Here is an 11,378-nt window from a genome sequence, read left to right as displayed (position 1 = left end):
TTGCTAAGATGGGAGTGGAGGATCTAGGCCTTTTAATAGTTCTGAACTCAACCTAAGTGAACATATCTGAGCAGGTTCGGACTGGGCCGCCGGGACACCAGGAAAAACTCGGTGGGCCCCGGAGGCTTTGACCCGACCCCTGCAGGTGCTCCTCTGGCCCGTTCCTCCCCTTATGCGTTAAACTTTCACGTGCTTAGGGGAGGAAATCGGGTGTGGGTGAGGGGGTGTGGGGGACGCAGCTGGCAGGGGCACCTGTAGGGCCCCGGTGGGCCCTGCACCCCCCAGTCCGACCCTGTATCTGAGATGATTTAGAATGCTGCCTGCAAACCAGGCCAGATCACCCTACATTGGTGCCCAAGGAGTGCCACTGGAAGCAAATCTTAAAAACAATGTTCTTACATCTAGTGGGAAGCATTCCTAAAAGAGTGGAAACTATTGTAGCAGCAAATATGCCAATATTACTGGCTGTTTACTGTACTGAAATCAGAAACTACGGGAAAATAGAACATGTTTATTATATCTATAGAACCAATCCAGATATCACTGGGATGAATTAAAAAAAAATGTATGGAGAAAGAAAATAACACAAAGCTAGAAGGGTAACAACTGCACTGGCTTATTGTAGTAACAAGAGAAATAATTCAACTAGTAATCCCAAAATTACAGCAACAACAGGCTGCTCTTCCCACAAGCAAGGGCCCAGCAGCACAGACAGGCAGGCAGCACAAAAGCACGCCCAGAAGGAGGGCCTCATCCCCAATGTGACAGGACAGAGTGGAGCCCACACCGGAACTGTGAGTGGTGATTGTGAGGCACAGAAAGCCCAAACACTGGCATGCAGGAGAGGCTTCTTCTTGTGCTGGGGCAGGTGAGACATAGCTGCACTGCTAGGGGGCGGGCAGGGCGGAATGAAAGTGCAGGATTGTGAGGGAAGCGTGAGTATGAATGCGGAGAGAGTAGGGGGAGGCGGGAGAGCTAAGACAAGGAAAGCCTGAGTAGTGGTAGGGAAGTTTTGGGTGGGAGGTCAGTATCTGGGGTGTTTTGGGGGAATGAACGTTGATGTGGAGGGCAACAGCAGTGCAGAAATAGATTTTCGTTGTTTGCAGGATTCTGGTTATAGGATGAGGGTTATTAGGAAGAAACGTGATTGTGCTTTAGTGTCTATGTATTGTGTTGGGTTGGTAGGGAACAGATGTGCTGACTGTAGATTTGGCAGGCACTGAACAAAACACAAGCCACTAGTGAAGGGGGTGTGGGAGTGATAATAGAAGGAAACCATGCCTGCGGTGTCTTCTTCGTATGAAAGGACTCTGAGATTTGATCTGTCAATGCAGGACGCAGGAGCGGCCGCTAGGGGGTGCTGTGTATCGAGAAGCTGCCGGTACTCTCTTTATTTTGGAACCGGCGCCGTGTCCGTCCTGCCCAAAGCAATCTGACATGCAACGGTGAGAGCGGGCCGGCGTCCTGCTGCAGGATGTGGCTGAAACCTGAAGAAGTGCTGCTGAAGAACGCGCTGCGGCTGTGGGTTACTCAGAAGTCTAACGAGTACTTCATTCTGCAGAAGCGACGTGGACATGGGGACAGTACGGCCAAGTTCACTGGTAAGTTGCACTCTCTGAATGGAAAAACAATCCCATGCATAGAGTCGCCGTCTGCGACTCCTCCAGGTTGTACTTGAGCAGCAGCAGCAGCTGGGAAGCTCCAGACTGGAGATCCCTGTTTAGCAGAACACACGCACTTGTGATACTTCTCATTTTCACATGCTTGTCAGATTTTCAGTCTTCTGGCCTCACCCTTCTGTAAACTTACATTACAAATGAGAATTAGAAGCAAGCAAACTGTTGTAATTCAGTAGAATTTAGAAGCTGCATTAAATTAGGATTCCACTGGAGCTTCTTTAGATTTGAGCACAAACTATGCCAGCGATGCCCGGCCTTACAATTTGGGGCCTCATATAGAGGTGTTTGAATGTGCATCCATTAAAATGTATGCTTAACTTGTCAGAAGCACATAGAGCCTTGTGTTTTGTGTTATTACTCCGTTTTATGTATTTTTAAGTCTTGCCAGAAGCATAAACATGCAGTATATGTATAAGATTGCACTAAACCACAGGGCTGAGCGCTTGTAGCAATCACATTAATTCACATTAGTTATTGCAATTTATCTCCCAAGTGTTTTTCACTTCTTAATTGCCCCAGTTCATTCCTATAGGAATTGCCTGTATCTGTGGATGCACCTTCCTATTAGGCAATTAGAAAGAGTCTTCGATCTAAGATAATCTGATCCATGAGCACCCATGGGCAGGAATGAATAGAGGTAGATTCTGAGCATTTGTCACTTATCCGGCAAGTGGAAAATTCTCAGGTTACAAAATGCACAGCATTTCCCCATGTGCCTTGCCCATAAAGGACATGGGAATGTGGGTTCACTGGGGTGAGCCAGTATGTTAGGCACCCTTAATAAATCCAATAAAAAAAAAAAATGAACTGACCTGGTGTAAAAAAAAAAAAAAAGAACAGAACAGAGCATCCAGGCATGCCTAGCATTGACTGACACTCACACATGCACAGCAGAGTAAAATAGAAAAAATTTACTCTACTCAGCATGTCCAGATCTAACCCAGGGTTGTCTGGGAAAAGGTAAAAGGAATAGTTCAGTGTAAAAATGAATAAAAATAAATGAAATAAAAATGAAACTGGCTAAAATAGATAGACTGCGCAAAATAAAATATTTGTGATATAGTTAGTCAGGCAAAAATGACTTTAGAGGGGGCCACATGAGACTTAACTGTTCAGTTAGTATGTGAGTATGCACGTCAGATTCAAATGCAAACTAACTGAACAGTTATGTCCCATATGTACCCCCTATAGTCACTGATTGGTTACTGACTGACTGATAGCTGTAAAGGAGGAAGTAAAGTTCTGGCTATTATGTTAGACATCTGCCCACTCCAGCCTTTATAGATTACATTTTTGTCTAACTATATTGAAAACATTTTTTATTTTGTGCAGTCTGTCTATTTTACCCAGTTTCATTTTTACAGTGAACTATTCCTTTAAATGGCAGCACTGTGGTCTGCTTATTATTTCCCCAGTCTGGTGCAGGGATTTCTTAAAGGGAGCACTGGCCCAGGGAAAAAACTTAATGATTGGACAGGAATGCTTGGTTGTTGTATATCATAGTTGCAGTCCCTAGTGAATGTATCCTTTGTTGTCTTTTAATATGCATTTCCAATATACAAAAGACAGATACCCCTGTGTAAGGGCACTTCGGAATGCACAATGTAATTCTATAAATGGTTATGTGCTGCTGTTTTTATTGGGTTACTGCATTTGTATGCTAGTGATTAAAATAAGTGCCAGTACAGTACTGATTTAGTTCTTGGACAGAATTCACTTTAAAAAAAAACAAACAAAAAAAAACCTGTAGTATTTGTACTTTGTAATTTTAGCTTTGATCTGTCAACTGGACTGAGAAATATTTACTCCTATTTTATGAAATGCCCCTATTCTACCGATACAAAAAGCAATATCATAATCTTTTTATTGTTTGTACTTTGTGATTATGTGTGACTAATCCCACATTCTAGTTGTGAAGTATTTCAGAAAACCTTCAGAAGCAACTGAAGCCCTAAATTAATTAAAGGGGTTCTGTCATGATTTTTATGGTATACTTTTATTTCAAAATTATACTGTTTACATAGAAAATAATTCACTCTACCATTTAAAATTTGATCCTTGAACCAACAAATGAATTTTTTTTAGTTGTAATATTGGTGTGTAGGCAGCCATCTCAGTGCATTGTGACTGAGTCTGAGCTTTCAGAAGGAGCCAGCGCTACACATTAGAACTGCCTCCAGATAACCTATTATTTCTCCTACTCCCATGTATCCAAAGTTGTCCCAAGCTTGACTTGGATTTCTTACTATTAAGTGCAATTCTGCTATCTTTCCTTCCCATTGTTCTGATCGGCTGCTGGAATGGGGGGTGATATCACTCAAACTTGCAGTGCAGAAGTAAAGTGTGAACAAGTCACATGGTTGTGGCTCCCTGGGAAATGAAGAATATAGCTAGCCCCATGTGAAATTTTATAATTAAACTTAAAAAAATCTGTGTTTCTGAAAAACCGATTTCAATGCAGGATTCTGCTGGAGAAGATCTATTAAGTGATGCGTTTTGAAAAAAAACATGTTTTAACGTGACAGTATTCCTTTAACTGTGTGACTACGGAGGGCACCACATTTCAGCTGTCAACTCGACTGGCCATCCTGTAAACACTTCTGTATCAACCAAAATGCAAACTCAATCTTTGAGTGTTCCCTTAGAGCAGTGTTCCCCAACCAGTGGCTCGTGAGCAACATGTTGCTCGCCAACCTCTTGGATGTTGCTCCCAGCGGCCTCAAAGCAGGTGCTCATTTTTGAATTTCTGGCTTGGAGGCAAGTGTTGGTTGCATACAAACCAAGTATAATGTCAAACAGGGCCTTCTGTAGGCTGTCAGTCCCACATAGGGGCTATCAAATAGCCAATTATAGCTCTCCCTGGCACCCCCAGGAAACTTTTTCACGCTTGTGTTGCTCCCCAATACTTTTTCCATTTAAATGTGGCTCACGGGTATAAAAGGTTGGGGATCCCTGACTTAGAGAGTGGAGTTAGCCTTTCCTTCTCCATTAATGCTGTAAAATAATAAACAAAAGAGTAAGTTCTGTTTTTTTGTGGGAAGTTTTCAAACATATATTTAGAGATTTAAAGGGACTCTGAAAGGGGTTGCTGCAACATCTCCCTGTGCCAGCCACAACACAGGAGGAACCCACTGTTGTGGTTAAAGCAAGAAGGGAAGTTTCTAGCTGCTGCACGATGATGCTGCCTGCTAACAGTTTATTTTTCCCAGTGCTGTCAGTGTCACTGTACTTTGCTGGATATTATTTGGATATTACTTTGGTTAAATCAACTAAGGTTTGGTTTGGCATTTTGGTTAAAGGTTTGGTTTGGCATTTTGGTTAAAGGAACAGTAACACCAAAAAAGGAAAGCGTTTTAAAGTAATAAAAATATAATGTACAGTTGCCCTGCGCTGGTAAAACTGGTAAGTTTGCAACAGAAACGCTACTATAGTTTATATAAATGAGCTGCTATGTCAACACGGGGGCAGCCATTGAAGTTGGGAAAAAGGAGAAAAGGCACAGGTTACATAGCAGATAACAGATAAGCTTTGTAGAATATAATGGGGTTTTATCTGTTATCTGCTAAGTAACCTGTGCCTTTTCTCCTGTAAGGGCTCTGGCACACGGGGGAGATTAGTCGCCCGCGATAAAACTCCCTGTTCGCGGGCGACTAATCTCCCTGAGTTGCCTAACCCTGCCATCCCACCGGCGAACATGTAAGTCGCCGGCGGGATGACAGACGCGGCGGGGCAATTTCAGGGAATCGCCGAAAAAGACTCGCGAGTCTTTTTCGGCGATTTGCGCGAAATCGCGCCGCCGCGTCTGCCATCCCGCCGGCGACTTACATGTTCGCCGGTGGTATGGCAGGGGTAGGCAACTTGGGGAGATTAGTAGCCCGCGAACAGGGAGTTTTATCGCGGGCGACTAATCTCCCCCGTGTGCCAGAGCCCTAAATGGCTGCCCCCGTGGCTACACAGAAGCTTTATTTATATAAACTATAGTAGGGTTTCTAAGGAAAACACACCAGTTGTACCAGTACAGAGCAGCATTACATTATATAGTAATTACTTTTATACACTTTCATTTTTTGGTGTTACTGTCCCTTTAAAGGTTTGGTTTGGCATTTTGCAAGATTGAGGCAAACCTTTAGGGTTCAGTTAAACACTAAAAATCAAATGACTTTCAAGCGGTGAACAAGTGATTGCGACAAAATTTTGTTCACAGATTCACAGGGTTCAGATTTAATTCTGTGATTGGTCAAATCTTTTGTGGAAGTTTTGGTGATAGGCTGAATCCAGTCTTCAGAATGACAAAGAAGCTAGACTTTTAAAAGAAAATAGGTTACAATATAATTTTCTAGATATATAGGGAGTGTGAGTGGAAACTGTAAAAAAAATCTAGGAGGTGTGAAATTCTTTTAGCAGGATGAGAACAAATACTTATAATTTTAAGGTGTGTACTTTGCTTCTAATGATAAGACCCTCTGCTGTGTTTCTAATGCTATATATGCAGTGTGAGGAACTTAAAGGGATAGAGCCTACCTCTGAATTTTAGTGGTAATGTCTCTAAATTAATCTATGGTTCTCTGTGTTCAGCCACCTTCTTCATACTCACATGGCTTAAAGGTGGCCAGTGCGCATAGGTTAATTCTCATTAAGGCTTGGGGAGGCTTAGCCTCCCCAAACTTGACTGACCACTCAAAAAATATACAGGTACAGGTAACTTTGATGCAAAGGAACTTTTTTCACCCCTATCAAGAAGCTTGTTACACTGCGTGATTTTTACCTAAAACTTCTGACAAGCAGCAGTGGCAGACACTACTCTGATAGGTGGAAGATTCATTTTTGAACCACCTACCATTTTAGCCATTCATTGCTTTACTCACAGTAGCTGCTTATCAGAAGTTCTAGGTATTGGGCACAGCCTTCCAGATAGGGGCGAGTAAAATTCGCCCGCTGTTCGCGGGCGACTAATCTCCCTGAGTTGCCATCACCTGCCATCCCACCAGCGACAATATAAGTTGCCGGTGGGATGGCACATGAACATCGAGATTTGTCGCGGGCGACTAATCTCCCCGTGTGCCAGAGCCCTAAAACCTGCTTTTTTCTGTAGCTGTTGCGTTTTTCTTTCCCTGAAGATACCAGCAGTGCTGTGTTTCTTCAGCGACTCCCACCTTTCCCTAAGGGCTCTGGTACACGGGGAGATTAGTCGCCCGCGGCAAAACTCCCTGCTCGCGGGCGACTAATCTCCCCGAGTTGCCTTCCCTCTGCCATCCCACCGGCGAACATGTAAGTCGCCGGCGGGATGGCAGACGCGGCGGGGCGATTTCGGGAAATCGCCGAAAAAGCCTTGCGAGTCTTTTTCGGCGATTTGCGCGAAATCGCGCCGCCGCGTCTGCCATCCCGCCGGCGACTTACATGTTCGCCGGTGGGATGGCAGAGGGAAGGCAACTCGGGGAGATTAGTCGCCCGCGAGCAGGGAGTTTTGCCGCGGGCGACTAATCTCCCCGTGTACCAGAGCCCTAATCCTCCTGAAAAGAAGGGCTCTGATTCTGGTCGTCAAAAGACAGCTATACAACAGCTGAAAGAGGCAGATTATTTCTTGTTTATCTAGGGCTACATCAGTCTTGGACTTAAACTAGTTCATGGGTACTATTTTACTACATGTAACTTCACTCAATTAGCCTAATTGTGCTTGTCTTATCTATAACTACTTATTTTCATATAACATTAATAATAATACTAATAATATTTTTAGGCTTATTAAAACCTACTATATGTCTCTCCATTTTATGCTAAAAAAACCTGTTGGATGATCTAGTAATAAAATTTGCTGTACTGACCAGGTATTATTATTTCAGCCCATGTATAGGCCTCTTTAGCCTCCCAAACAAAAAAAATCACTCCGCCTATGCCAGCACACAATCAAGCAGTAATCGGAGATCTCTGTATAAGGGCAGCCTAAGGAGTAGTTCAAAATAGATGTACTCTGTGTTTAAACAGGTATTTTATTTACAACCATTCAGGACTGATCACTAGTCCTGCGACAAGGGTAACATTTGTGTCTTTATATCTTATTTTTACTATTTTACATATTTTACTTGACTGGTCATAGTTGGATAAAATAAAAACAAAACTAAGTTAGCCAATGACCCTATTCTTTGTATAGTGTATGAGTTCTTGGCCAACCTGAAATTTGATGCATGCAACTCCAATAGGCATCTGATTCACTGAACTATGTTCATGTTAATTTAACCTTCACGTTACAAGGGATCTTGTAAGCTCTGTGTAGTATGTTGGGCATTTTGCATGAAGTTTCTTTGTTAAAAATAAGTCATCCAAATTTCTGAAATTTTATAAAATGGCAGCATAGGTGATTTTCATTAGATTTTGTGTCCTGGCAGTGAAGGTAGTATTGAGCATTATTATGCCAGGTATTTAGCAAGGAAAAACGCAGAAGACAAAATGCCAGAAATCACTCCTTGTGCCTTTAAGTAATTTTTGTTGTCAGAATATATGCTTGCTGTCAACAAATAACATTACTGCACATTTGGCTTCAGATAATAGTTATGTCTAACACTCTTTTCCCCTTAAACACTCATTGTTTGTTCTGTCTGCTCTCTTACTGGTTTTGCTGTAGGAAATTAAAATTTATGTAATGAAACATGTAATCTTTATTTTAAGTAGTCTGGGATAACTAAAAAGGAAGCAGACCCTGTGAATGCTGGGATGCTGAGAGGTGACTGATAAGCAGTTTTTAAAAATGTCTTGTTCCCAAAGTTACAGTTAGTTCTAAAATGTTACTGTGGGGCCCAATAAATTCTGTTCTGCAACTTTTTATATTTTTTAAGGCCTTGCCATTAATGTGGTGTAATTCAGCCTTTTAATAGAGCACAAACCCTTGAACTCTATGTAATGGAGCATTACAGAAGAATGATATTGGCTTACTGTATGTGTTCCGCTGCATGGCTTCATTTAATTGAAACTGTGCCGTATACAGTATGTAGCTTGTAATTTTCCAGCACTGGCACAGCTGGCCTTTTTTTACTGACATTTTCACTGAGCTTAAGGTTTGTGGAAGTGAATTTATATAGCACATAAAGATATAGCATACATTTGCAATGATTAGGCAATAAACCTTCATGCAGGCTGATTTTACTACCCTTTTTGATGCATATTGAGGCTTTCTGGGCACTGCAGAATAACACACATTGTCTCCCCATCCAACTCCAAGCCAAGGTAATATGTTGTGACATCATTTCCTGAGAATGTTATGGAGCAAAGGGCACAAAAGATATAAGTAACAAACAGAGAGAGGGCAAACTGCAGAGCATATTGTAATTGAGACAGCAAATCTGTGTGGCTTTCCATACATCGGTAGACTGAGTTAATAAGAAAGGCATGTGGTATTTTTAACTGGAGTAGGGGGAGGATGAGCTAATTTTATGTTCTTGCTTCCTTCTCCATAGATCAAGGATGTACAACCCGTGGGCACTCAGCTATTATGCATCTACATTTCACAGGCAGATCTAGCCTCTAGGAAATCCCTACTGTGCAGAAGGAATGACAAACCCCTGGCCCTATTATTGTGTACTGGCACTGCAACATGGTTAGGATCAAGCATGTGCAAAGTTTGCCCATGCAATGAGTAATTTATGTTTAAATGTTACTGCCCACAATACATCAGCAATCCAACTCCCTGACACAATTACAAATGATGCAATATTGACCTCTTAAAACTGTTATTGCATATTATATTACTAAATCCGCTTTAAACATATAGACACATTCTATAATTGCAAAGTATTGTTCAAATACTTCCTGCAATTGTTTGCAGGCAGTTTATACAGCATAAGAAAATGGCAGAAAAAGTTGCAGAAATAAAACTTGAATCTTTACTGTGCATCAAAATAGCTAAAAATTCCAAATCCGACAATTCGCCAGCTAAAGGTGGCCATACACATTTAGATTTTAGTCTTCTTCCAAGAACATTTGAATATGGATCATATGTTTAAATGCAATGATCTAAAACTAATGTCTGAAATTGTAGGATAAAGCAAATCGGATCTTCTGAACATGAAATAGTTGGCAGACACCAATCGTACGAAAGTGACTTCCTGGAAATGCATTGTAGGTAGCCAAGGATATAATCAGATAAACAATAGGTGTGCAGATTTTATCGTTATCTGACCAAAATTTTCTGACCTGGGCAATTAACTAAATGACCAATCACCATGGTATGAAAACTATCAAGACGATAATTCTGAGCCCATGCACGGTCCGAAAACTGTACAAAACTCAGTTTAGTATGATTTTATCAGTGCGTATGTGACCAGCTTAAAACCTGCCAATGGCAGATGTCCCTTCCCTTGCATGGAGGATCCAATTCGCTTGAATGTGTTATACAATAAATAAAATGGCATTAAATAAAATATGGCAATAGGGTGTTGTAAAAGAAAATACACAGCTTTATAAATTTGCTGTTTACTTTACAACAGTTTTCCTGCGTAAATAATTTTATACAGTATGTTAATTAGGCCTCTTTTTGTGGTACACTGTAATATTGTAAATGTACATGTGGTTTATTCTTATTACTAAACTGATGCGGAAACCCTGTCCAAAAAAAGGCTGACATGAAGAAGTAGTGCACAAATCAGCAATGGTGGGCCTTTCTTATATTGTCTTTAATCCCCTTTGTCACAGCAGCTGACTGCATCTTTATGGCTTTACTGCATTATTTCATTTCTTGGTTCCCACAGCTGCAGAGACTACAAGTAATCTTTCCAATGGAGCAACTGTTTGAATGGGCTAAAAATAAGTGCATAGTTGTTTCAGCTGAATCATAATGGCTTCTAATTTTTAAAACTTTTTAACTTTTTTTTGAAGAATAAACTTTTTAATATTTTTTTTTATATCTGCCCCTACCTGCCCTATCTCTAATGTCACTAGAGGGGCTGACAATGAAATGTTCACACAACTCTTTGGTATAGTATAGTCATTGGTTGACTGTTGGCTTAGTGGTTATCAAATAGATCACTGTTGCATCAGGCACCAAATTTAAACCGTAGACACTATAGAAAGATATTACATAGAGGCTTGTTTACTAACACTGGTGTTTGCAAATGAACCCTGTGCCTGAAATATTTTGTGCAGAATACGTAGCTCTGTATTAGAATAAATGCAGTAATTATATTAAAAAATACATGAGAGACTGGGGATAAAAAAGACAAGCTAGCAGCACAAATGAATAGGAGTATGCCCAGTTAGATGAGAGACTATTTAGCACCCACCTTAAGGAGATGTGGCCATAACAAAGTTCCATACAGGTAATGTAATCTAAATATGTGATAAATACAGGTTACTGTGCTAAACAGAGAGAGAGAGACTTATCTTGATCTACACTCACAAGACAAGGGCAAAAAAAGTATGTGCTAGGCCTAAAAGTTCATGTAGACAACTTTTATAAATTCTAAGGGCATATCATTTTGGGTCATTGCAATAATTAACAAAAGGCTAGGTAACGATTTACTTAACCATTATCAGATAACACAGATTGTATAGTATAGTACATAATATATTAATCGAGCTCGGACTGGCAATCTGTGGATTCTGGCAAATTCCAGAGAGGCTGCTGTAAGATACAATAGACAGTTACTAATTAGTAGGCTAGTTGGGTGCTGTTTCGGCCTACTTTGAATCCCAGTCCAGGCCTGATATTAA

General features: G+C 41.1%; 1 protein-coding gene across 3 annotated transcripts in view; it reads left to right on the top strand.

Moving 5' to 3' along the window:
* The first annotated feature begins 727 nt into the window (after positions 1-727).
* Positions 728-11,378, top strand: part of tbc1d8 (TBC1 domain family member 8) — a 50,044-nt gene continuing 39,393 nt past the window's right edge. Inside the window, exons 1-2 of one of the 3 annotated variants that reach the window (XM_012957666.3) lie at positions 728-868; positions 1,335-1,601. In XM_012957666.3, coding sequence (XP_012813120.1) covers positions 1,475-1,601 — 127 coding nt within the window. In that variant the 5' untranslated portion in view covers positions 728-868; positions 1,335-1,474. Of the gene's footprint in view, positions 869-1,334; positions 1,602-11,378 lie in introns of those variants that run through there. The other 2 variants (XM_012957667.3, XM_018091630.2) reach the window with 2 other exon arrangements.

The sequence above is a fragment of the Xenopus tropicalis genome, chromosome 2, assembly GCF_000004195.4.
Source record: "Xenopus tropicalis strain Nigerian chromosome 2, UCB_Xtro_10.0, whole genome shotgun sequence".
NCBI lineage: Eukaryota > Metazoa > Chordata > Amphibia > Anura > Pipidae > Xenopus > Xenopus tropicalis.
This window is presented reverse-complemented; position numbering and strand designations above follow the sequence as displayed.